The 25,312-nt window shown below is 43.3% G+C and overlaps 2 protein-coding genes across 7 annotated transcripts in view; one reads left to right on the top strand and one right to left on the bottom strand.

Moving 5' to 3' along the window:
- The window catches only part of TMCO4 (transmembrane and coiled-coil domains 4), a 47,934-nt gene that overhangs the window by 5,847 nt on the left and 16,775 nt on the right, over nucleotides 1-25,312 (top strand). For 4 of the 6 annotated variants that reach the window (XM_064678905.1, XM_064678904.1, XM_064678910.1 and 1 more), the window contains 10 exons: nucleotides 2,809-2,836; nucleotides 4,693-4,825; nucleotides 8,525-8,622; nucleotides 9,148-9,291; nucleotides 9,788-9,907; nucleotides 11,201-11,365; nucleotides 11,858-11,994; nucleotides 13,452-13,536; nucleotides 17,158-17,275; nucleotides 19,400-19,517. In XM_064678905.1, coding sequence (XP_064534975.1) covers nucleotides 2,809-2,836; nucleotides 4,693-4,825; nucleotides 8,525-8,622; nucleotides 9,148-9,291; nucleotides 9,788-9,907; nucleotides 11,201-11,365; nucleotides 11,858-11,994; nucleotides 13,452-13,536; nucleotides 17,158-17,275; nucleotides 19,400-19,517 — 1,146 coding nt within the window. Of the gene's footprint in view, nucleotides 1-2,808; nucleotides 2,837-4,692; nucleotides 4,826-8,524; nucleotides 8,623-9,147; nucleotides 9,292-9,787; nucleotides 9,908-11,200; nucleotides 11,366-11,857; nucleotides 11,995-13,451; nucleotides 13,537-17,157; nucleotides 17,276-18,084; nucleotides 18,173-19,399; nucleotides 19,518-25,312 lie in introns of those variants that run through there. The other 2 variants (XM_064678908.1, XM_064678907.1) reach the window with 2 other exon arrangements.
- The window catches only part of HTR6 (5-hydroxytryptamine receptor 6), a 20,418-nt gene continuing 9,075 nt past the window's right edge, over nucleotides 13,970-25,312 (bottom strand). Inside the window, exons 3-4 of the mRNA XM_064678914.1 lie at nucleotides 21,468-21,555; nucleotides 13,970-18,323 (exon numbers count right to left, since the gene is read on the bottom strand). Coding sequence (XP_064534984.1) covers nucleotides 18,256-18,323; nucleotides 21,468-21,555 — 156 coding nt within the window. The 3' untranslated portion in view covers nucleotides 13,970-18,255. The remainder of the gene's footprint in view (nucleotides 18,324-21,467; nucleotides 21,556-25,312) is intronic.

Genomic DNA, 25,312 nt, shown 5'->3' with positions numbered 1-25,312 from the left:
TGCTAAAAATGTATAAATAAGTGAGAAGTTTTCAAAGTTGTGTGCATGTAGGTGGAGCTATCCCCTATGCACCCTGAAATAAAGTAATGCCTACTTTCTAATACTAAAAAAAATAAGTTTGATTTGTTCCAATGCTTTCCATGACAAGAAGATCTGCTCCAAACATCCAAATGCTCCAGTGCCTGAAGTCCTATAACAGTATGAGTACAGCGACAGATCCTAAGCTTAGTTAATAACTTAGGACAGATCTTCTGAAATAACAGCACCTGTTTTGATGTTGTTTGCTCAAAATCAACACACCTACAGTTGTTCTTTCTGCCTTTGTGTGTTTCCCTCATTCTCTCTGCTTCAGGATGGATTCCCTAGATGTAGACAAGTTTTCCTTCATGGCTGCTGAGTTTGTTAAAGGTGAAATTTAGCTTTTGCTTGCTCACAGCTTATGTTGCATAAGGGCTCCATGTGCTTTTACAAAAGTGGCTCTGGGTCAGCAGGAGCGAAAACTGGGGATACCATCTGGATTCAAGTGGAACACAGAAACCATAGATAACAGTTCTTTGATCAGCTGAAAGAAAAGATGAGGAACAAATATCAGTCTAATGCCCCAACATCAATACCTTACACAGTAATCTACATGGACAAGAGGATTGACTTTTATCTGAGGAAAAACAGACTTAAAGACTTAAGTAGAGCAAGGCAGCAAAAGTGTGTCTTTGTAAAAACACACTGGTGTGTGAGAAACATTGGTAAAAAGCTGAGATCAGCTTTTTCCTTCTGACCTGAAACTACGCAAGCCATGGGACAAAGCTTTATGAATTATTGATCTGTTCCTTTATGGTGCTTGTCTTTGTTTGTATTCAGCTGCTGCTGATGCAATATTTACTGTCTATTTATTAAGTATCTGCTTTAATTGCTTGGCATGATCAGTGGCTTGGCTCTGTTGGCACTAATGCTGCATTTTTGAAGGCCCTTCATCTCTAAGGAGCTGAAGGGATGATCCTGAAGTCAGGAGATAGAGGTGAGCTCACCCTTGATTCAATGAATATCTGAGGACTATGGATTGTTATTTTTGTCTTCATTGCAGATGACTAACACAGGCAGATGTTGGTAACAATCCTTAAAGGACGGTAGACATAACAGGCTGTGGGCGTGGTATGGGAAGGCAATGCAATAAGGGAGGTGAAAAAGCGTTGATAGGTGTTAAAAAATTGAACATTCTTGTTATGAATGGTTTTTTTTGCTCTGAACATACTTAGAATGCCCATTTTCTGTGGTTTTCCAGACACATCCACTGTGATGTGGATCCGGTGCTCTCTGTTGTTGAGGAAATGGGTTTTGAACTTGCAGCAACTCAGAAGAAGCTGACAAGGACTGAATAAAGGGTGCTTCCCTTTCTTTGAGAGGCTTCTCAATCGTGTGGGTGTTGTCTTGTGCACGGAGTTTGCGGGGAGATTCAAAACACCAACTTCAAAATAAGACTGTATTATAATAACTGCTGCTTAGAGGAGGAAAACAAACTACTTGTGAACTAATCTAATCAATTCTGGTTGGATTCCAGCTACCTACATGTGCAGTACGTGCAAAGCCTAAAGTGGAGAATTTGAGAAGCCAATTGGCACAGATGCCATAAAAACAGTAGTTCCAGTTTGTCACCTGATTACCAGGGTGCACTCCTGACCTTTTGAAATGCACGTGTGTATATGCTTAGGCCAGATTTATTTGAGTTTGTTTGATATGAAGTGCCACAGATGATACTGGAACCTGAGTCACAGCCACAGCTCTCTGTGCCTCAATCAGGGAGAGTTTATTGCCTACAAATCCCACCAACTGTCCTGGGGAACAGTCCAGTTTGTCCCTCTACTTGATTAAGGATAGTTTGTTCTCCATTCTACATTTCTCATGTGTAGAACTTTCAGATTAGAGATAGTTTTATGATGTAAATTGTATTTAGGAGCTTAGGGGACTAATAATCATAAACTCTTTGGCAGCCTCCTACATCTTTGGCTGATTTTTTTTGCATTCCCAGAGGGCTGAAGGATTCCCTGTAAAATTCAGCTGTGCTGTATTTGTGTGTAGGAGAGGGAAGCAGCTACACTGAGCTAGTGCTTAGTGTAGTCACATAAAGACCTTAAAATTTTTCCAGTGGCAATAAAAGAAGAGAACACAGTAGTAAAAACACTTCCCTCTTTTTCATGGATTTATCCACAGAAACTATGCATTGAATTGATTTTTCTGTATTTTTATGCTGAAGAGCCAACACAGAAGTCAAATCCCTCCATCTTGACAGAGGGCCATAAACTTTGAGTTTTCTATGTGGGCACTTAATCCAAAAGAACTTTATGCTGGTTCAGCCTTACAGCCTAGAGCTATGAATTCCCAGAATGCCGAAGAAAATAGGGGCCAATGGTCCATTAGAGGAACATTCAAACCCGTTACTCATGTTGAAAATGTGAGTATATTTGAGTGTATAGGGAGCAGAAGGCATTGGGGAGGGAGGATTAGAGCCCTGTTTCTCCAAACTTGGAAGTCTGGTGTAAGATCAGGATAATTAATAACAAAAGTATGGAATGTTTCAGCTATACCAAGCATTGTCTACTTCTGTCCAGCTCTTTGTACTGGCCTTTGGAGAATTTTATACTGGTTTTGCTCTGTGCTGCCTCACTGAATTGTAACTTTCTGGTTTCCCATGTTTATGAACTGAGATGCTTCAGTAATTAAATCAGTCCGATGGGTTTTCATGCCTCTGTTTTGATCCCTCCAGGCCTTCATCATCAGTTTTAACTTGAATATTTTTTTTTTATTTATTTTTAGGACCTCTTATCTTTCTCTCTTCGAGATGGTAAGTTTAACTTAGCATTTGTTCTTTGTAAAGATAGTATAGATGAGTTTATATCTGACGCTTTAAAAAGCTCAAAAAGCTCATGGTGCCACCCTATTTCATCTCAGCTTCTTCTCTGACAAAAGCAGCACACTCCTTCCCTGCATCCCGCTCAGGAAAAACAACTATTAGGAATGGTTAATAATACCCATTGAAAAGTGAACAACTATTCACCTCCTTACCTTCACATGCAAACAGATGTAAAGTAATGGTGGAGTGAGGTGGTTTTTCTCCAGTGGTTCCAGGGAAGCAGGTGACCTCTTCCTTTAGGAAGGCAGTAAAGCTGTTATGAAAATCTCAGCCTAACAAATTTTCTGCTTGTTGCCTAAAATGAAAAAAAAAAAAAAATTCAGGGTATAAATTCCAGAGTGTCCTGTGAAGCCCATTATAAATAAATGGGATTTTACTCATATATTATATTACACATAAAACAATTTTCTGGTTTGCAATCCATAACATAGATTGGTCTGATAAAATTAATGAAATAAAGACTGCCCACTGAACAAAATGTTCATTTCTAAAGGAAGCCTGGTTTCTATCACTGCTTGTATTTTTTAAATCTCTGTGTTTTAACATGTTCTCACAAGAAAAAACTGATCAGCCTGTTGCACTGCAGAACAGTGAAATAGAACAAAACAGGTTTTGTTCTTTCTTGCTTTATTTTTAATGGAAAATTGACAAATCAGTTATTGCAAAACTTCTTATTTTGCTAAGCTGGAATTTAATAGAAATATATCTCCAAGCCTCACTGACTTAATGCCTCTGAAGGAGCTCAGTAGTGTTTTAGCAGCCAGGAAACAAGAAAGGGACTTGTTAAAACACCTGCTTGGACTTGCAGGACGTGGCAAATATCGTGAAGGAATGAAGATAAATCCAATCCTTATTTCTCAACTAAGCAAAATCTAACGAGTGGTGTCATTAAAGGCTACTGAATGAGTTTGGTATCTTGGTAATGATGATAATAAATAAACAAACTTAATAGATTGCCCAATGCCATATTTGATCTACGTGCAGTGGGTATCACAAACATCCTTTGTAGTTGGGTCTTGTGTTTTTCATCCCAGAGTGCACCAAGAACCCTTTACAAAAGCCAAACATCAGGAAGCAGCAGGTGCTGCTGAGAGAAGCACATTAAAACAGTAAGAATTGGCACAAATAATATAAAATCTATTACATTTAACATGTCTTTTCTTGAAGAACACCTGCCTACAAGCGCAGAAGTAATAAGTTCTGCTCTCTGGTGTTGTCTGAGTTCAATGTCCACTCCTCCATTTGCAACAGGGAGTGAAAAAGCAAGCAATTGTCAGTAGTGCTGCTGGGGGAGCTGGTGTGTAGTTTTACACTCCAGAGTAAGTTGTCAACAAGATGAATTGAATATAAAGCTTTTACATGGAGGTGCATTTTTACAAAATGCTACCTCTTGCATTGGTGCAGTCAGGGTGTGCTGTGTCCAGTTACCCATATGGATATGTTTGATATTTCCAGTTAGCACTGGTTGTGCTGCAGCATTTCTCTGTTGAGAAGATGCACCTTTTCCAGAGCCAAAAGGCCTCTGTCACAGAGGGTGGAGACAGAAGGATTTGAGATCCTTTTCCTGCCATAGAGGCGACCTGATGTGGTGTCTCTATTCTCAGGGAAGAAGGATTTTCCATTTATTGCTCTCTTCTCACGTTTCAATACATGGAAAAAGAAAAGCACCTGGGAGAAAAAGCCAAGCTTGTCTGTGACATGTTCCTCCAGCCCAGCTGAGTGCTCTGCTCACTGTTTAATCTGGTGTGATCAGACTGACTGATTTCCTGGGCTTCCCTCTGTTCAAGGGTACTACGATGCTCGAGCCAGGGTATTGATATGCCACATAAGCCTGCTGCTGAGAATCCCCTTGGAGGAGCTGGAAGTCCTCGAGGAATCTCTGCTTGAGAGCCTGAAGGAACAAAAAGAGGAAGAGTCAGAGTAAGAACATTTGGGTTGACTGTGGGATCAAAAAATGCTGCCAGTGCTCAAAAGCTTAGCAGTAATTACTTGTGCCTAAGTCCAGTGTCTGATTACTCCCCCTATGGCTCTTACTGTAATCATTTATGGCTTGATTAGGGTTACAGCCCCCTCGCAGCACTGAGAAGCAGGAAAGCTCACCATTCTTAAAATCAGCTGAGATCCAGCCTTGCGAGGTGGTAAAGACTGCTCCATACTGAACTGACTCCTTTCCTTGTTCCAGTTGCCTTTCAGACATGGTAGATTTTGCTTAAATCCATCACAAAGATCTTGTGTCTCTTATCTCTTGCCCAATATCCTGCAGAGAGGACTGCCCCTTGCAGAATGAAGTTCCTATAAATATCAGGATTAGATCCTCAGCTGCTCATTTGCTGTGGATCTGTCCATTTCTGTGCCCGTTTAAGACACAACTGGATAACTCCTACTGAAGGGAGATTTCTGAGGACAACAGTCTGTATCTTCAGATATGTACGGACCCAAATCCTAATTCTGTGTTATTGATATAAGATTAATTCTCTTAATCACTGCTTCTTAGATATGACACAGCCGAAAAGTTGATATATGTAAGAAATGTAGTATCTTTATATTCTGCTTATCAGGCAGGAATTGTGTGACAGTTTAGCAATATCTAAGGCAGTAAAAATGTCCATAGTGGACTTTCCAGGGAAATATTCCTATCTGTCAAGTCAGCAAAAGGGTTATGAGGTTAACCTGAGTGCTAATGAAGGCTTTAATCGACACCCGTGACATGGTCCACCTCAGATGTTACCGTAGGGTCCAGCATGTGATGGGTATCTTTTATGTATAGCTGTATTTAAATAAAGCTTAACTTTATAGCACAGTGTAAAAAGGGAAAGTCAAAATAATCTGAAGGATCATGGACTGCTAAATACTTGGCATGCAGGAGCGAGGGTTAGGATATTAGTGGGGGCTGTTTTGCTGTGACTTGTGAAAATAGACTCAGTCCTGGGCCTTTAAGCTGTGTCTCATAATGGGGAGAGAATTATGTTCCATATGAACAGTGTGGCTTTCAAACTCTGCCACCAGCCCAGTGGGGTTCCTGTGTGTCAGCTGTGGAGAAAGCCATGGATTTCAATCTTGTTCTTTGCCCAAATCACAGCCATGGAAGTAAATATTAGATGAGAGGAAAAAGAAAAATCTTTATAGTAAGAGGAGTCCAAGACTGGGGTGTGAACACGTTCGTTACTGCAGTGCTAAACCAGGGCTGAGATTTGTGGGGAATAGATGATCCTCTGTTTGGTTTAAAATCAGAAGTCAATGGGGAAAGGAAGCAGAATAGAAACCAGTCACCACCATGACCTCACAGATTTTTGGGGCTGGGAATACCAATCTGTGCTTGGATCCACTGGAACAGAAACAACCAAATAGGGGTTTGACAGCCCCTGCATAGGGGTTTTTACTGGTATTTGTTTATGGGAGAGTTTGCTCCTGCCTTTGCTGCTGTGGATGTGTTGGATTGAGGCCTGGAACTTGCAAGATTAAATATACAACCCTCTACAGAACAATGCTCCAACCACTTAAATCCATGTAACTTGCACCAAACACATTCTGACCTGCAGGTATGAACCTTTCTTTTGTACGCAGTTGTGTAAGAAGCTGGAAAACATCAGATCAGTTGCTTGTTATTGTGTACTCCTGCCACTTTTCCTTATTGCAAGATGACCATTAAACAACCTCTCAGAACATAATTTGTGGTTCAGGCAAGAAGCTGCACATCTGACTGAGCTCACTGAGGGTAGAGAAGTACCAGAAGTGGCAGTTAATTACCACAGTGGATAAAAGCAGTCTGGTAATCCAGTGATAATGCTGATGGAGAAGCCATTAGGAAGCAGCTGTCAGACACATTTCTGGCAGCTCCAGAAGGGAAGCAGTGACAGGTAAAACTTCTCCTGACAGTAGTTTCATTTACTGCATCACCAGGCAGGATTTAGCTGCCGCTATCTCTCTTCCCACATGACTCAAACTACTCATTATTGTAACTGAATCCAGGATAGACATATTCCAGGTCTCTGACGATCATTATTTTCAGCCTGAGACACAGCAGAGTGACTGTAAAAGCTGATGAACCCCATGTAGAACAGAAATTGCTGGGTATTGCCAGCTTAGGTGTGGACAGTGCAACTGCAGCACTCGTGTAAACAACTCCAGGAGCAGTTTTATCCAAAGCCAGGCATTCAGACTGGTGACTGAGGCTCAGAGTAGGGCATTTGACAGGATGAGAGGAAATGGCCTCAAACTGTGCCAGGGGAGGTTCAGGTTGGACATCAGGAGGAATTTCTTCCTGGAAAGGGTGGTCAGACATTGGAAAGGGCTGCCCAGGGAGGTGGAAGAGTCCCCACCTCTGGAGGTATCCCAGGAACAACTGGATGTGGCACTCAGTGCTCTGGGCTGGGTGACAAGGTGGGGCTGGGGCACAGGGTGGACTCGATGGACAGGGAGGGCTTTTCCAAACTAAATGATTCCGCAATTCTCTGAAGGCCAAACAACATTTTGTCCACCATGGTCATACAGAAATTGCTGGAGAGGTTGTGCTCTGCAGACACTGTGTTTGCAGCTGTGGAAGGTAACACACAATGGTTTTTTTTGAGGATCTCTGTGGAGACAAAGTCTCCATGCCATGGAAATCCGTGGGAGTTCTGCCAGCGACTCCAGTGACTCAGGGATTTCACCCACTGAGCTCCATTCCCCTCCTGCTGTGTTTCACAAAGCCACATATTGTTTGGGACTCGTAAAATTGTCTTTATCAAAATAACAGTGTGCTTACGGGGTTCCAGGAAGGATTAGGCAATTATATGGATAATGAAAATCCACAATTAGGCTGGGATTAACAGGGAAAATATCCAATTTTGGAAGCAAGATAAATTTTCACGTTTCAAGGCCTAGATTAACCACTAGAAGGAACCTTCCTCTGCAAACAACTTATTCCAGTATCCTCTGTTTCTCCCGCTTTCCTCTGAAGTTGAAACATTTCTCATAAGAGAGAAAGCAAAGACAGTGGAGAGAAGTCAAAAGTAGTGGCTGATAAGTGATATTTGTTCCTTTTAGGTTTATTTGCCTCCTTCTTATAGGCTCATTAAAATATAGCTTAAATACACACAGACAAATGAACTAATGACTGTGTTTAATTCCTATTATATTATTATATTGCCATGTGCAATTAGAAAGCAGCTCGATATAAACACTGTTGTTGGAAAATAGTTTAATTGCATCTCTGTTAGCACAAATTACCTCTATTCCCTTTTGTTTCAAACACTTTTCCTTGTTTCTCCTTAGCTTTCCTGTGGTTTTTTAGGACATGTAGGCAGCGTATAGTTAATGAAATGCTTTTGACTTTTTGTTTCTTTTTTTTTACAAGCTTCAGCCCTATTAGGAAGGGGTTTCCAAGTAAGTAACCTCTGTTGGCTTTTGTCAGCAATTAAATTCTTTCTGTTTAAACCTGTGGTCCATTTAATCAATTCAATTTAAATTTCTAAATCCATGCTCATAAATCTCAGTGTGTTGTCACACTCCCCACACCTGCATGTTCCTTTTTACTGTTCCCAGGAGGGAAATCACACTGAGCAGAATAAAAGCAGATTCTGATGCAAAATTATCCATCAGGCTTTTCCCTCAGTTTTCGTGCTTCTAATCTCTCCACAGAGCCACAGAAGTCTCAAGAAAAAAGAAGGAAAGAAGGAAAAAGCTGAAGAGGTACCTCCTGATCGGTCTGGCAACCGTTGGTGGTGGAACAGTGATAGGTGAGGCTGCCCTTCGTGTTCTGGGGACACAGCACAAGGGACAGGGCAGGTCTGAATCCAAGAAAAGTATTTTCAGCCACTTGAAAATAAAACTGAAAGAATTAGCTGGAAAAATTATTCCAGTGTAGCTTCACTGGCTGGGGGAAATATTAAACTGAGGTGGTCACCCTTAAAAATGTTTTCTCCTGTTCTGCTCTCCTGTTATAAGAGGATCAGATCTTCAACTCCCAAATCAAAAGTGATTAGATCAGTGTTTCCCGAGAAAATAGGGCACAGCTTACCCCGGGGTACTACACAGTCTTCTTTTGCCTTTGAAGTTGTTCTTCATTTTTACTTAAGCCAAAGAATTTGGGCAGAGATTCAGGGCCTGGGGAGAGTCTCACAAAGCCCCTTTATTGGGGATGCAAAAAGCCCATTGTTTGTGCTCTTCCAGTAGCATTAGCAGCACCCACCTAGCACAGGGAACTGCTTGCCTGGGCTTTGTACGGGATAATAGTTTGGTGACATCCCTTGTTTCCTCCTCAGGTTTGACAGGGGGTCTGGCTGCCCCTCTGGTTGCTGCAGGAGCTGCCACAATCATTGGGAGTGCTGGAGCAGCTGCTTTGGGATCGACTGCTGGGATTGCTGTCATGGCATCCCTTTTTGGAGCAGCAGGAGCTGGTCTTACTGGTAAGAGTGACCACATAGTTCTTAGCCACTAAGGCACAGGATCATGTCTGATAATGCACAGTTAATGACTTCACTGAGCTCTGCAGAGCAAGGGAAGTGATTTCAGGTGTTGTCTTAACTGGGAAATTTTTATTTCAGTGCTGATTAAGGTACTGTGTGGCCCCTGGTGAGCAAATAGGGAAAGAATATTTTGTGTGTGGTTAATGAAAGAAATTAAGGCTTGTTGCTTTGGGTTAGAAAGATGCTACCATGGACACCAGCAGCTGTTACAGCAGAAAAACCCTCCTGCTGGATTCCTTCAGATCACACAAGCTCAGAAGGATCATGGTGGCTCCTTACCGAGCTTGAAGTAATGCACAAACTGGCTGGGGGGTTTGGAAAGGAAAAATACCCTCTCCAAATTACCCAGTTAATTTCTTAGGAACTTCTGCTGTTAGCAGAGTGTGCCCTCGCTGTGCTATTTCTGAGCCGTGTGTTTCTGCCTGGCTGTGTGTAGGATACAAGATGAAGAAACGTGTGGGAGCCATAGAAGAGTTTGAATTCCTCCCACTTACTGAAGGGAAGCAGCTTCATATCACCATAGCAATTACTGGATGGCTGTGTGCTGGCAAATATGGTAAGAACATGGTGAGGAAACTGAGAGGAACCTGGAAAGATGTGACTGTGTCCCAGTCCAGGCTATGTTTGTGCCCACAAAGCACCATGTCTACCCCACATTTCCATGACCTGGTAACTAAACCACATCAATTTTCACTGTAAGACTTTGTAAACCAATCTGCAATCCCAGGGAAACGGAGGAAAGAGAGAGGGCAGGGAGTTGGTAGTGATAGGATTGTTTCTGTTAATAACTGTTGCATGGTTTGCTAGGAAAGGTCTGTCTGGGAGAAGATTTCCAGCACTAGGACCAAGCGTCTCTGAGACCCTATGTTTATCCTCCAGCAATTAACAGAAAATAGTGTGTTTTTTGTCTCTGTATCAGGCAACTAACAAGGTTTATTGGCAAGAAAGTTTTGCCAAGTAAATCCTGTTTAGCACAGCACTCAAAGGTGACTTCCAGGCAGCGACCTTGAAAGGTCTGTAGTGTTTTATTTTCCAGTATAGCTTGTCATAAAAAATATGTCACCTGTCTGCCAATGTGTTCAGCAACCTGACCGAACAGCTGCCAATTTATTGAGAAGCATCATAATTAAACTGGGTATCATTAATGCAGCAGGATGTCTCTGCCCTGTCACTTGTCAGGGTGCAGCTTTGCTGTCGTAGGGAGGTTATTTTCACTAACAGTGCTGTGTTTTGGCTTCTCTCGTTGTCTGCTTGCCAGGGGTCCAAATCCTCAGGGCTGGAGGGCTCCCAGGCACTGTTAGAGAGGCAAGTGTGTACCTCCAGGAACCTTTTCGTATCTGTTTGCCCTTAAAAGGGAGTTACGGATGACACACATTCTTCTTCCATAACTAGCAATCTGCTAGAATGTTTTAAAGGGCAAAACTAAACTGTCATCCTTTTTCCTCTTTGCAGCAGTGTCTGTCTATGAACATACTCCTTTACACAGAGGGACTGAGGACAGGAATTTTATGGAATTTTCCACCTTGTGATTTTGGAGCTGCAAGTAGCTGCCCATCTGTGTGTTTCCAAATCTCACAGCCCATTGTGGGGCTCTTGTTCCACTTCGATCAGCAGCTGCCTCAACCTACCCTGTATCATTTGGGGAAGGAACAGTGTGGGAAGGGTTTTAGCTAAGTAAGATGATAGTTCTGCTCTGCCCTTCAGTGTTGATCTGCCATTAATAACATTGCCAGAATATTCCAATGTCCTGCGGGTTTTGTTCTGATTCTCTGCTGGGCTCCTCTTGCCAGGAGTCAGCTGTTCTTGTGTTCGATCTAAACATGAATTCCATCTTTGCAACCTTTCCCAGGGAGCTTCACAGCACCATGGAGCAGCATGTTGCAGTCGAGTGAGCAGTACTGCCTGGCCTGGGAATCCAAGTACTTGATGGAGCTTGGCAATGCCTTGGATTCCCTGCTGAATGGTTTTGTGAACATGATGGCTCAAGAAGCCCTAAAATTCACTGTCTTGTCGGGTAAGAACTTAAATCATACCAGATCTGCTTGAGTGGCTCTTGTGCAGTTCCCCTGTTAGAGGAGCTTTTCTAAAGAAGGAATATTTTGGAGGAGGCAGTATTGGCACCGCCCTGCAGGAGTGACCTGAGAACCTCCTGTACCACACCTGTAATTTAGCTGTGCTTTCCTGGATTGCTGAGCCACCACATCAGTGACTCATTCTGTTGAAATTACAGCTGGAAACACCTTCCTTCACGTGAGACTGTTCACTTCTCTACGTTATTAGACCACTTTACTGCTGTACATAAGCCTCCCCAACACGCAGGTTGCACTCACTCACAGCGTCTGCATCCGAACATCAGATTCTTCCTTATCTTCAGTCCAGCAAAGCATTTCTTAGCTCAGCTCTTGAAAAGAAGAACTGGAAATGAGAAAAGCTCCTAGGCTCAGCTTTTAACTTCAGTGAACTGTCTTGCTTTTGATGTTTTCTAAGAAACCTCTGTGTGTTGCAGGGATTGTGACGGCCTTGACGTGGCCAACTTCGCTCCTGACTGTTGCCAGTGTCATTGACAACCCCTGGGGAGTGTGTCTGCACCGGTCTGCTGAAGTAGGCAAACACCTTGCACATATCATGCTCAGTCGACAGCAGGTAATTGTCCAGAAATTACCCAGGAATAAGGGTTGGAAGGGAATTGGCCCATGGAGGTGAAGTTTCATAGTCACACTAGTTAACTCTCAAGTGGTATTGTTCCAGGGAGACAAAAATTAATAAAAAACTTAAAGAGTGCTGCAGGAAGGTATCTGGTATTGGGGGAAAAGAGGAAGTCCTAAGTGAATCAGAGAAATCCTGCTGAGATTTGTTCCATTTAACCTAAAGCTTTTCTAAATGAGGAAGAAGAGATCCAAGTCGTAAATGACTAGTGGCTTGACCGAGTCACAACACAGCTATGCCCACTCCCCTGGTGGAAATTGGAGAGTAGGAAGTAAGGAGAGGTGAAAAGTAGAGGAGAACACAGAGTGTTAAAAATATTCATTGATCATTAAGAGGCAGCAGCAAAGCAACCTGAGAGAAAAGTGTGTGGCAGCCAATGCCCTGTAAGCTTTGCTTCAGAGATGTGGAATGGGGTGGTATCTGAAAGAAGTGACAGAAGCTATTAAATCACCCTGAAAAGGCTTGAAAAAAGACATTTCTGCTCCCCAAAAACCTGCCATCATTTTCCAGGCTAGCACTGGTTTTTGCTGGCTGTATGTTCATCTCGCACTGATCCATACTGATGTAGAGGAACCGGAAGGGAGCTGTGGCGCCAGAGCTGTGTGTCACAACAATGTGGAACAGCAGAGTAGAAACAAACTTGATTCCTCATAAAAATCCTATCCCAGGAAAGCCAATAAACTTTATTTTGCCCTTTGTCTTGCTCAGGGGCATTTGTTACTGCACGTTAATGCACGTTAAGCATTTGCTGTTGTGAAAACACACATTCCAGCGAGCTGGAGAGTATAAAACTAGTTAGTGTGATGTGTAAGGTGTCCATTGCACACCTGCTCCCTGGATATCACAACGACCATTTCTCATTTATGTTAAGATTAGACTCCCTTTGATCTTACAGAAAATCTTATTAGGCTATTCAAAATAAAAGCTTAAAGCTTAAAACTCACATCATTTTTTATAACTATCACATGGTGCTGCTGTCACTCAGTCTGAAATCTGGAAGTGGACGATATTTTTTGTATTACAGCTGCTTCTTCTGTTTACTAAAACATTTTTAGGAAAATTCTGCTCCTTGAGTTAGGTTTTCATTTGGAAATTTCAAACCAATGACAGCATCTGGTTTGGTTCTGCTTGAAAGAGCTGCTTTGTTGTAAGTTCTAATCATTAGATTCTTTCAATTGATTTTCTGAAGATCAAAACATACAAAATACTCAGATATGCAAAATCCTCCATATTGAACTGGACATAATCCCTTTGAAACCAACCAAATTGCTCAGATGTTTCAAAGATGATGGACAAGTCGGTGCTCTGTGTCTCAGGTTCTCAGGGACCCCAAGACCAGTCTCTCCAGATCTAGAGCAGAATTTGATGGATTTCTCTCCTTTTTTCTTTCTCAGGGGAAGAGACCTGTCACACTGATTGGCTTCAGTCTGGGTGCAAGAGTCATTTACTTCTGCCTGCAGGAAATGGCTCAAGAGAAAGGTAAAATTTACCTTATAACCTTTTTCTCCTTTATTTTTCTTACTGCTGATAGAGAAGTTTTTCTTCCAAGAGGAAGAGTTTTTCTGGAAGAGACCTTGGCTCTTTTAGGATAGGACAAAAATCTTTAAAAAATGGTTTTGAAATGCCTTTGGAGCCAAATTCTGTTGTCATTTCCCCCAGTTCAGCGGATTAAATCCTCTGCCTTCATTTGAGGTGCTCCAGTGGGTCAGTCTGGCCTGATAAACAACAACTGGACATTTGGATCAGCCTGGAGCTGCCCACATACTGCTGTGATCTCGGCAGAGGATGCTTTGCCTTTCTTGGGATCTCTCTGCATCTCTTTATCTGATTCTCTGAGTCCTCCCTTCCATTTAAGTCACTGAAATGCCTCTGTCATCTGCTATTTTCATGGTAATTTTTCCACAAAGTCAAGTATAAAACCATCTGTCAATTTATTACCCATTGTGGTTCTGTTTATTAATAGATTCTGTTTTTAATTTAGAGAAAAAGAGAATAAAATCATTATGATCAGTTGATGGAAATTGTATCTTGGGCTTGAGTCAGCAGTGAGTGTGTGCCTGTCTTCCCCCCACGTAGCAATTTAACTCATTAACCATTTATCCTCACAGATAATTACTAGTAAATAAGGAGCCTTATAAAGGAAAATGTGCAGTGAAGTCTAAAAAGTGGGAACAGAGTCAGGTGAGGATGGAGAGGTCAGCACTGACAGCTTTGTACCAGAACTTCACTTCTGCTTTAGGATGGAAGTCCTCAGATACAGGAATTCTATTCTCAAAATAAATCTAATCAAATCCAGAATGATCCTAATGGAGTTACACCGGAGCCAGCACCCAGATCCTAATCTGGCCCTAGATCTACACTTTTTGTGTCCTGAGAATGCCAGAGGCTGGGATATTTTCAGGTTTTTATTTAAGTCTGGAATATAATAGCCTGTTGCTAAGTAATCCATGGGAGGAAATCCTTAGGGGTTGGAAGGTTGGCTGCCACTCCAAAGAAGTCGGAGCATCATAGTGATGTATCAGAGCAGCTCCCACCCTACTCTGATTTTTCAGTTCCGTAATTGAATTCTGAAATCTGAGCTGTTTGTGAGATGAAAAGCAGCATGTTAAGTACAGATTGCCAAGGCCTTCCTCAAGACACATTCCAGAGAAGCCACAGAAGGAATGGAGCTGGGACCTGGGACAGCTGAGACTGATTTGGGTTTGGCCTTGGATGTCTCACACAAACACACGGCCTCATCACGCAGGGCTTTGCATCCAGATGGCAGTGGCATTTCTGAGGACAAATAACTAATAATGGATTAGCCAGTGAAACACCATGGCAGGAACTCAAATTCTGTTCAAATGCTTCTCTACAAAGCAGTGGAATAACCTTTGGGATACTTCATCACAGGTGACTTTGGGAGCCAGAGCTCAGCAGGTTTCCAAAAAATGACATTGTAGCAGAAGATGGAGTAAATGAGCCATGAGAGACACGTTACTGTGTGGGAAGATCCCTGCCCTGATTTCTTTGTCATGATTCCCATGTATTTCAATAATTAGCAATTAGCAAACTAATGCAAACTGATAATGGCTGTTACCACCAGACCCTGAAGCTTGAAACCCAACCGTGTGTGACAGGGATGAGGTGTCACACACTGGGGATTTATCTGGTACTGATCACAGCTCCTGTGACCACTATCCCGCTGGGCTGTGATCCCTGCTGTGGTCAGGTGTCGGGAATGCTGCTGACAGACTCTGCCCTGGAACACTGACCTGGCTCTGCATCTGTAACAGGTTGAATTCCAGCCCTGATCTCCTTTCAGTCAGGACTAACACAGTGAAGTGCTTTCCCTTTCCCAGTGAGTTGTATCCCTATGGCACAGCAAAGCCCGCCAGGCCTCTGGTTCAGCTTCTTCCTTCCACACTTTTTCTGGAAAAATCACCTTAATCAGGATTTAATTTTGGCCCATCATTCTCGCTCTGCTCCCACCTTTTTGGACTTTATTGTACATTTTTCTATATAAAGCTCCATATTAAATAGTGACTCTCTATAATGCTAAATGGTTAATGAATTAGGGGGTTTTCCCTGCTTATGCAGACTTTATTGTTCTTCATCATCTAAAAGATTTGCAAACTGTGAAATACATTTAATTTATCTCAAGCCTCAGCAGCTTTGCAGGCCAGTGATCTGTTCCCAGGTTTCTGTCCTCTTCTGTCAATATTCAAATAAAATGAGTTTTTTCAGCGAAACCTAAACATTTTTTGTTCTGAGCAAGAAATAAGCTGTACAAAGGACTGGAGAAACAAAAGCTTCCAATACCTTCCCCAAATATTCAGGATCCTGATGAATTAGCTATTTGTTTATTCAGTTGGCTCACTTTGTGGCCGTAGAATTTAGTACCTTGTTTGGAACAAGCTTCCCGTTAGGAAGGCTCTGGGTTTCCTTTTGATTGCCCATGATTACGGGAACAGGACTTTATTGCTCACACAGATTACACTAACAAAATTGAATTGCTCTTTGCTCTTTTCCATCGGTGCAAAATTTCCTTTGCAATAAGGACTAATTCCAGGAGAGCTCGTTTGGATTTTGCTGTCAGGCACCGGAATTTACACTGTGCAGAAGGAACAGGCGCTGCAGGGAGCTCCAGTCCTTTACTACTCTCAGGGAAAGGAAACCAAGTAATTTTCATTTTAAAAGTCCAGCCAGGCAGTGCCTCTCTCTCAAACATTTGGTTTAGCTCAGGTCTTCTAGGGCCTGGCCTCCCACAAGTGCAGAGTATGAATTTGGAATATTATGCCCATGAGTCTTCCATTTAGCTGCTGTGACATCAGGAGCTTCATCTCTCTTCACAAAGATTTATGAAAGGCACTGATATATTGTCCAGGAGTTTAGGAAAGTAGCAGAGCTGCCCAATATTTCTCATTCCATCATTATTTCTTCTGGAATTGCCTGGCTGCTGCTCTCTGATAAGTGAGGAAGATTTATTATGCTTAAAAGTCAACATTGCTGTTCACCAAATCCTGCCCTGGGCATTCAGGTTACAGCACAAGGAAATTGAAACAGTTTACTAAATCATCACTTGTATTGGCAAATGCCTCCATTTTTGCTACTTCCTAATCAATATTAAGAATTTGGAATTTTCTCTTACATGTGCATGTCATGTTTTTCATGGACTCAGCTCTAAGGACTGGTTGTGGGAAGGGTTTGTCATCCTTCATGTATGATAACATGATCACTCTGTGGGATGTCACCTGTTTCAAAGCTCTGTGCAAACTCAGATCAGTGGGTCTGTAAAAAGAACTTTCCCGAGGTTTCCAAACTTTTCCAGATGTTTGCTGCTTGAACAGCATCTCTTCTCCCTCCTGCCATCAGCCTGGTCCTTTTCACTGCCTCAGGATCTCTATTTTTCACATTTACTGACTCCTGCTGAACTTCAGACATATAGCATTTGTGCAAAGTTTTATTTATGATCCTCCTTTCCGTTGTTTCTGTCCTTCAAATTGAAACTACAGAAAGGATGATTTTTCTGGACTTCACATCTGAACACACCCTTCCTTCATGTAAAAATATTTTCTGATCTACCTTTTAAATCTGAGCTGTTCTGCTTTCACTTCACAGACTCCCAGGGGATCATTGAAGACGTCATTTTACTGGGAGCTCCAGTGGAAGGAGAAGCCAAGCACTGGAAAGCTCTCACCAAAGTGGTGTCGGGCAGGATCATAAATGGTTACTGCAGGTGTGCTCAGTCCCCACTTTATTATCCTTGAAATGCTTTTACGTATTTATTCCTTTTAAATACTTTGTAAGTGAATAATTGTTGAGCTGGTGAGGATGTTGACTCAGGAGCTGCAGAGCCTTGTCTCTCTGGAAGTCTCTCCCTCAGATCAATTGCAGGTAAGAGGCTTCAGGAGGCACTTGAAGGCTGATTGTGACACTGGAAGCCCGAGGTACTCCACAGGTAGGTCCTGTTCCTACAGGGACAGTGTTTTATCACTGGCAGCCTAAAGCTGGGTCAGTGTGTTTGTGTGCATCATCTGATGTATTCTAAAATCCCTTTAAATCTCAGCTTTAGGTAAAGGACTATAAATAAGGCTGTTAAATTCACTGGCTTAAAGAATGGGAATTAAAATCTATAAAAGCTTTAAGGTACAATATACTTAGGGCTGCTTATGAGGAACAAGATGTGAAAATCACAATGGAAGGGAAGGAGCTCAAGCAAATTGAAGGTTTTTATGTCTACAGTAGGTTTCTGGTCAGGATAGTCCACATGAATAAGGTGTTTTACTTACAAAAGAAGAATAGCTGGAATAGTTGTAGAAAATTTAGTTAGGATGTGAAAGAATGCCAAAATAGACTGGAAAAAAATATCAGCCTTTTAAAACCACACAGGCAACTAACTGCTGTGCAGAGTTGTGGGAGCTGTTGGGTAGGAAGAGGGAGGTTCAGACGCCCCAGACAGCTGAAGCGATCTCAGAAAAGCTATTAAAAAACAAGCAACAGCTTGATGACTTAATGACTAATAACCTAATGATTGTATATTGGAAGACAGGAACACTGCTTCCCAGCACAACCAGATAAGGGAAAATTAAAACAAAGGAATGAAGCAGGGAAGACTAAGAGCATGGGGAAATAAACTGAGAAAGAACCAGGCAAGAAGATTAGCAAAGAACATATACCTGCAAGTGAAGACCATTTATAAAGCCATGAGCCTTCAGGTCAAGGAGAGGTGAAAATGCTGTTGGTGTTTTCCATGCACACATCCATATGGATGCCTACACACATACCTGTGAGGTGAGAAACTATTGTGTTACTGTGCTTCTAACAGGGTATGTTAACTCACAAAGAAGAATTAAATAAATTAATTAAAAGTATTCAAGATCAAAACAACAAATTATCAATCCTATGTGTCAATTAGGCTGAAAATGATTGCCTTTGTCCTTTTTGCATCTCAGGAGGTTTTAGGGATGTTGGATGTGCACAGCACTTACAGTATTTCTTCATGTGCATCAGGAAAAAGCAATTGCTGCCTCCCTGGGAGTGCTCTGAGTTCCTCCAAGAAGCCATAAATGATAGAAATTGTTGCAAATAACTGAGCTTACCCAGCAAACATTGTTCTTCTCTACATCCTACAAAAATCGATTTCACTGCAAAAAACTCAGTGTATTCATTTCCTATAACACACACAAAAAAGGAATAAAACAGGTTTGTGTGTCTAGCCCTGTGTGTGGTAATTTGGTAAGTCGAGGTCTTCGGTGTTGAGTGAAAAGTGATGTAGAAATTGTAGCTTGTTGCTCACACCTAGGAAGAAGCAGGTAAGGAGACTGTCAGGAAATATTCCACTATGCAGGTTCTCTACCTTTCCCTCAGATGCTGAATTTGGGGTTATTCAGGAAGCATGAGGGGCAGCTAGAGGAGGGAGCTGAGAGAGATGGGGTATTTCTGTGAGGATTGAGGTATGAAATAAATATTATACAAATAGTTCTTGGTAAGACCTCAGCTGATTCTGATTTCTGTGGTCTCTCCCTTATACAAAGAGTGGCCTTGTTCTGTCACTTCAGGAGTAACTCTGTTTAGGTCAGATGAATTACACTGAATACAACTCCTGCAAGATCAGATTTGAGCCCAGTTTGTCGAGTTTCAGTCCAGTGTAACTTGTCTCCTTGGGCTTTGAAGTCCGTAGGGACAGGGCAAATGAAAACCAGCTGTCAGAGCTGTCCCCTCTGATTTCACAGTGGGACTACAAATTCCTAGTGGGAAACCTCACCCAAATTAGTTGGACTCACTAAGCTTTTGAAAGAACTCAGGGCTTCATTGCATTGGTTGGACAACAGGATTTATTCCCTCTCTTCTCTGCTTCTAGAGGGGATTGGCTGCTGAGCTTTGTGTACAGAACCTCCTCTGTCCAGCTCAACGTCGCAGGACTCCAGCCAGTTGACCTGGATGACAGGAGGATGGTAAACATGGACCTTTCCTCTGTAGTAAGTAGTTCCTATATTCTGCTTTTTTCTCCATTATGCTTTGCTTGCAGCACTGTAACCCCACACTCACTACTTAGGGGAAGCTGGGTACTGAAGAGAGCCCCTCCAGGTAAATTGTCCCTCTTCCTTCCCTGTCTTTGGGGAAACTGATCTCAGACTTCACTCTGGATTTTTTTGGCCCAGCCAGTGTTCAGCATTGAGCAAAAAAATGAGAATTTGCCTCTCCTTTTGGATATATTTGGGGTTTTTTGGTTCTGACATATCTCATACTGGATACAGAAAATGCCATTATTCTCCAAGAAGGACCTTTCTGTCATAAAATGGTTTGGGTTGGAAGGGACCTTAAATATCATCTCATTCCAATCCCTGTGAGTCTGGATCGAGGGGAAATGGGATCGGCAGCTGGAAAACGTGGAACTCAAAACATGTGACTGCGTGCAGCCCACAATCTTATCTTGGTGGAGCCTCCAACACTGTTCAGGTTCATTCAGGGCTGTGTCCATGGGCCTTGTACCTTGGTCCCCAGGGCCACACCGACCAGAATTGGAACCGGTTTGGAATTACAGAAGCTCCATGATGGCAATGGTTGGTTTGCCAGGTCCTGCAGCCTGTTTGGAGTGTGGGTCTCCAGGAAGCAGGAAGAGACTCATGGGTATATCTGGCAAGCATTCAGCTTCCTCAGAGCTATCCGGTGTCATTAATGATAAGCCACTGTTATAACATCTGACAATATATCCAGCAATATTCAACTCAATTACCTTAAGCAAACTCATCATCACATTGTTGTCTCATGAGTGAGCTCTTCCATGGAAAACCATGCAGAACTCAGCTTGTGCATCCATATCCACAGAAATCTTGGGCATGTCATCGTGTCTTTCCTTATCTTAATTGTTTTAATTAATTTTTCACTCTCTGCAAACTGGGAGATGCTTGGTACAAAGCTCAGGATACTTCTATGGTTGTTGTTCCTGCCATGACTTTTCCCAAATGTCCCCACAAGCTGGCAGGGACTGTCAGTGTTACTCTGGAGCCAAAGGCACTTTGAAGAGCTTTCAGAATTTTTGTAGCACCATCCTCCTGAGCCTATAAATACCCAACTGCTCCCAACTCATTTCATTCATTATAACTGAGCTCTGCACAGCCCTTGCCAGCAAACACAGGGCTTGGTACTGAACAGAGAGAACAGACACTTCACAGAACAAAAGATGGGCTTCCCATATTTTGGAAGGGGTATAGTGGAGGCTTTTAAACATGGTCCAGCACTTGTATCTTTGCATCTCACTGAGTTGTCAGCATTTCCACACACCCCCACATCCAGTTTCTCACCATCTCCAGAGCTGCCATTAGTCGCTTTCTATCTGACATCTGTTGCTGGCTTGAAAATGGCCAAAGATGCCAAGTGGTGGCACTGGGGTGACGTTTCCTGTCAGTCAGTCTGTGTTACTCTCCTCTTTTTGAGTTCTCTTCAAACACCCTCCTTCTATTGACCTTCTGCTTCCTGAACTGTGAAGCCCCCAGGGTCCTGCACACTTTATCCTGCAGCAGCCTCCCCATTTCCCTCAGAGGAGCAGGATTTACATTTCAGCTGAATGAATAATGTTTACAGAGCTGCTCTCTGCTCATCTCCTAGGGCTGTGCATCTGCCTGGTGCCAGCAGACAATCCCAGTGCTGCTCTCCTTCAGAAGGAGCTGACACCTCCACTTCCTTCATCTCACTGCAAAGCTTTGGGGGAGAAATGTATATTAAGTAGGTGTCATTCTCTCAATCTGTTTTCCAGACCATGGAGCTTTATAGGAAGAAATACAGTGCATTCTGTTGAACATTTTAGAAGTAAAAGGAGGAAGAATGGGAAGAAAATTTCCAGGGACAATATTTTTTTAAAATGTTAAGAAAGCAAAGATGGATTTTGCTGCAATTACAGTGCAGTAGCATAACAGAAAAATACATACTGATATTCAGAGATGTATAGAGAAGTTTTCTTTCTGGGGACCAGCTCCATCTCTGCAGATGCCCTTGCTGGAGGTCCCCGTGAGTCTCCTGCCAGAAGAACAAGGTGTGATAAAAAACTGTAACTGATGCAAAGGTGTTCAGCATGGAAGTATTACAAAGGCAGCCTCAGTATTTTTGGTATCTCCCAGTCCATCCATGATGAAAACTGGACTGGATCCAAACAGCTTGGTTCTCTTTGCTGTGGTAGCACCAGAATCCTCTGAGTGGAGGACTAAGAGCCCTCAGTATAACCAGGAACTCACCTCCAAGGCCTCTATCTCATGTCTCTCTTGATTAATGCGTTTTTTATCTAACTGTCAGTTAAAAAAACAGAGAGAAAAACTCCTCCCAATCATCAAATGGTTATAAAATCCTTCCTCATGGTTACAATGGGGCTGATTTATTCAGTAGGTTTGTTTGACAGCACCTGTTAGAGACCAAGGAAGTGGTGGAGCTACAGTGGATTATCCTGATTGCTGTTTGTTCCCAGGGGAGTTTGTACAGTGCAGGCTGAATTAACGTTTGAATATTGCAGAGCTGCTCTGAGGCAGAGCATAGGGAGCATTTTCAGGCAGGCTCACAGGTTAGGAACTGGTGTTTTAGTTTCTCTGGGCAGTTTCATGGCATCAGAAAACAGGGATTAACTTGCAAATTTAGGGACAGTGGGAATATGGTGGTTGGAAATCTAGTGGAGAGCAGGGATGGATCACAGTCTGCCAGCACTGCCAAAGCCACCACTAACCCATGTCTCCAAGTGCCACATCCACATGGCTTTTAACTCCCTCCGGGGATGGGGACTCCACCACCACCCTGGGCAGCCTATTCCATTGTCTGACCACCCTGTCCATGAAGAAATTTTTCCTAATATCCAACCTAAACCTCCCCTGGCATAGCTTGAGGCTGTTTCCACTCATCCTGTGACTTGTTACCCTCACCTAGCTCCACCCTCTTTTCAGTTCTCCGGAGAGGGACCAGTATTCCTGTTATGAGGGAGGACAAACAGATTCAAGGCATTCTGGCCCTCAGCCAGGCAGGTACATCAATACCATAAGCAGATGAATTTTGTGGAATACAACTGCTTTGGCACTTCTGTGAGTCAGACTTTTCCCCCAAACACGTTAACCTGTGTTTTTTCCCACTGTATTCCCAAGACTTGCAGCAAAGAATTAATTGTCATTACAAAATACGGATTAATTAAGAACCCTGGGGAGTTCAAAAGGCAAAAGGTTGCCAAGGTCTCATTCCTTCTCTTTTTTTCACTTGTTCCAAATGAGCAGTGCCACCTCCCATGGTGACAGGCAAAAACAGGATCAGAGGAGCAGGAGCTTGGAGCAGAACTCAGCTTCAAGCAGCAACCTGGGGGAGCTGGGAGAGCCTCTCTCACACTGGGGGGAAATCCAGGGCTTTATGGAAATTAGTCTATTTGTCTGTTGGTCTGTGGGGTCACAGGGATGGTTTCTACAACCCTAGAGTCATCGGTGGCTTCATTTTCTGTGCTTCTTCTTGATTTGAGAGCTCCGAGAATCCCAGATTAAATACATATTAAATACATTTTTCCCTTTGGGACACAAGCAGAGGGTTCTGGTATTGCCACTGTGTTAGAACAGAGGAAGAAACTGAAAAAGCTTTTCCAAAAAAAGGGCAATCAAAGCCATTAATAACTTGCAATTTGGTTTTGCTTTGTGGCTGATAAATCCCAAAGGCTTTCATTCAGCCACAGCCTGTGTCAAAGTTCATTGAATGTTCTCTGGTTCCTGCTGTGGGAATCTGCTCTGCCTTTGGCTTTTGGGAGATCCAGCCACATTCCCCTGCCCAGGCAGCATTAGAGTTTTGCCATAAGCTGTGGGAAAACTGTGGAAAACAGCCAGGACATTTTCTTCCAGGCTGAGAATTGGGGTTGTTCATCTTGGAGAAGAGAAAGCTTCAGGGTGACCTTAGAGCCCTTCCAGTGCCTAAAGGAGCTCCAAGAGAGCTGGAGAGGGATTGGTACAAGGGCCTGGAGTGACAGGACAAGGAGGAATGGCTTCCCACTGCCAGAAGGCAGGGTTGGATTGGAGATTGTGGAGAAATTCTTCCCTGTGAGGGTGGTGAGGCCCTGGCACAGGTTGCCCAGAGAAGCTGTGGCTGCCCCATCCCTGGAAGTGTTCAAGGCCAGTTTGGACGGGGCTTGAAGCAACCTGGGCTAGTGGAAGGTGTCTCTGCCCATGGCAGGGGTGGAACGATCTGGTCTCTTCCAACCCAAACTATTGTAGGACTCTGGGATTCTGTAAATGCCTTCTGTCATGCAGGATGTGCCCAGCTTCTGAACTAAGGCTTAGGCTAACATGTGGGAATATCTGTGGCCGGAGGAGCCTGCCAGCTTGGCCGGGGTGACTGGATTTTGAGTGATAATGTGGCACAATTTGGGAGCCCTGCAACCCATCAGCCTGTGCCACCATCTGGACCATGCTCTGCGTGGGTTTGGAGGCAGCATCCAGAACTGAGGAGTTTTTGGAAAGCACCAGTGGCATTTGAACTTCTTCCCTTCTGTACCAGTAACTCCCCAAAACTGTCTGGCAGTTCAGTTCAGAGGTAGGGTTGGACTCCAGTGCTCTTCTGGGACAACATATTCACTGTAGCTTTGGGAAAGGGAGAGTAAACAATAACCCAAGTTGCTGAGCTGGCTCTGCAGTTTGATTCCATTCTGTGTGTACACACAGTGTCTGACACCCAGAGGAGGAAAGGGCTGCTGAAAGGTGAGCTGTGATTATCAGTTGAGCTCCAGAACCTGCAGCTCACTCCAGGAACTCTTTCACCACCCCCAAAATACCATTTGCTGTGAAAACAGACAGTATTTGCTAACAGGGAATCCCTAAGGATGCCCTCCAAGGTCGTTACTGCTCCTGCTGTAATAACAACTCTGCAGAGATGTTTTAACTTGATGGAATCTTTTCCTGCATGATGAAGTTGCTCTTTGTATGTGATGGGCTCAAAACAAATCCAAGGGGTGAAATTCTCAAGGGTATGAGTGACCTGTGCCTCCTCCACCACACTGCCTGCCTCCTCAGTGATTCCCTGTGAATCCATAGGGTGTTGGTGACGGGCAGCAGGAGGAAGGCACAGGGAGCAGAGAGGCTGAGGGACACTGAGCTCAGCTCGGGCAGTTCCACAGCCCTGCAGAGCAAACAGGGATTTGGAGCCAAATGTACTCCTTGTGTTGCTGCTCAGGATGGGTGGTGGAGCTTTTATTGAAGGACTCTGGGCACGACCTCAGGATACTTGGCTCTGGAGGGAGCAGTGAAGTCTTATCTCTGCCATATGGAGTGATGTCAGTGTTGTGATGGAGCAGGAGCTGTGCCTGTGCCCACGTGAGGCCATGGCAGAGCCAGGACCATATAGAATGTCTCCTTTCTCCCGGCCCTTTCTCTGCCCTCCCCTTGCCAGGCTCCAGCACACATTGTGTTCCTATAGCTCAAACCAGAGAGAAACTCTGGGATTCCTCCTCTGTACACAACAAAACCACTTCTCTGTGAATTTAACAGTCGCAGCTGATTGTGCTCAGTGACTTTTTGACACTTTTAGGTGGATTTGAACTTGAAAACCTTTCCAAACACGCTGAACTGATGGCTCCTTTCTGCTGGCTGGTGGATCCCCCTGAGCAAAGTCATCAGTTGTCCTCCAGAGATCTCCCAGCAGCAGCAGTGCCAGAGGCAGCTGGCTCATGTTTTCCAATGAGTCATAGCAACCATAAAGTCAGATAGAGCAGGGAAAAGTCACCTAAACACACCAATAAACCCACCCCACTGCTTTCATTTCCTTAAAACAA

This window comes from Pseudopipra pipra, chromosome 22 (genome assembly GCF_036250125.1).
Source record: "Pseudopipra pipra isolate bDixPip1 chromosome 22, bDixPip1.hap1, whole genome shotgun sequence".
NCBI classification, from domain to species: Eukaryota; Metazoa; Chordata; class Aves; order Passeriformes; family Pipridae; genus Pseudopipra; species Pseudopipra pipra.
Note: the sequence above shows the minus strand (reverse complement) of the source record. Positions and strands in the feature narration are given on the sequence as shown.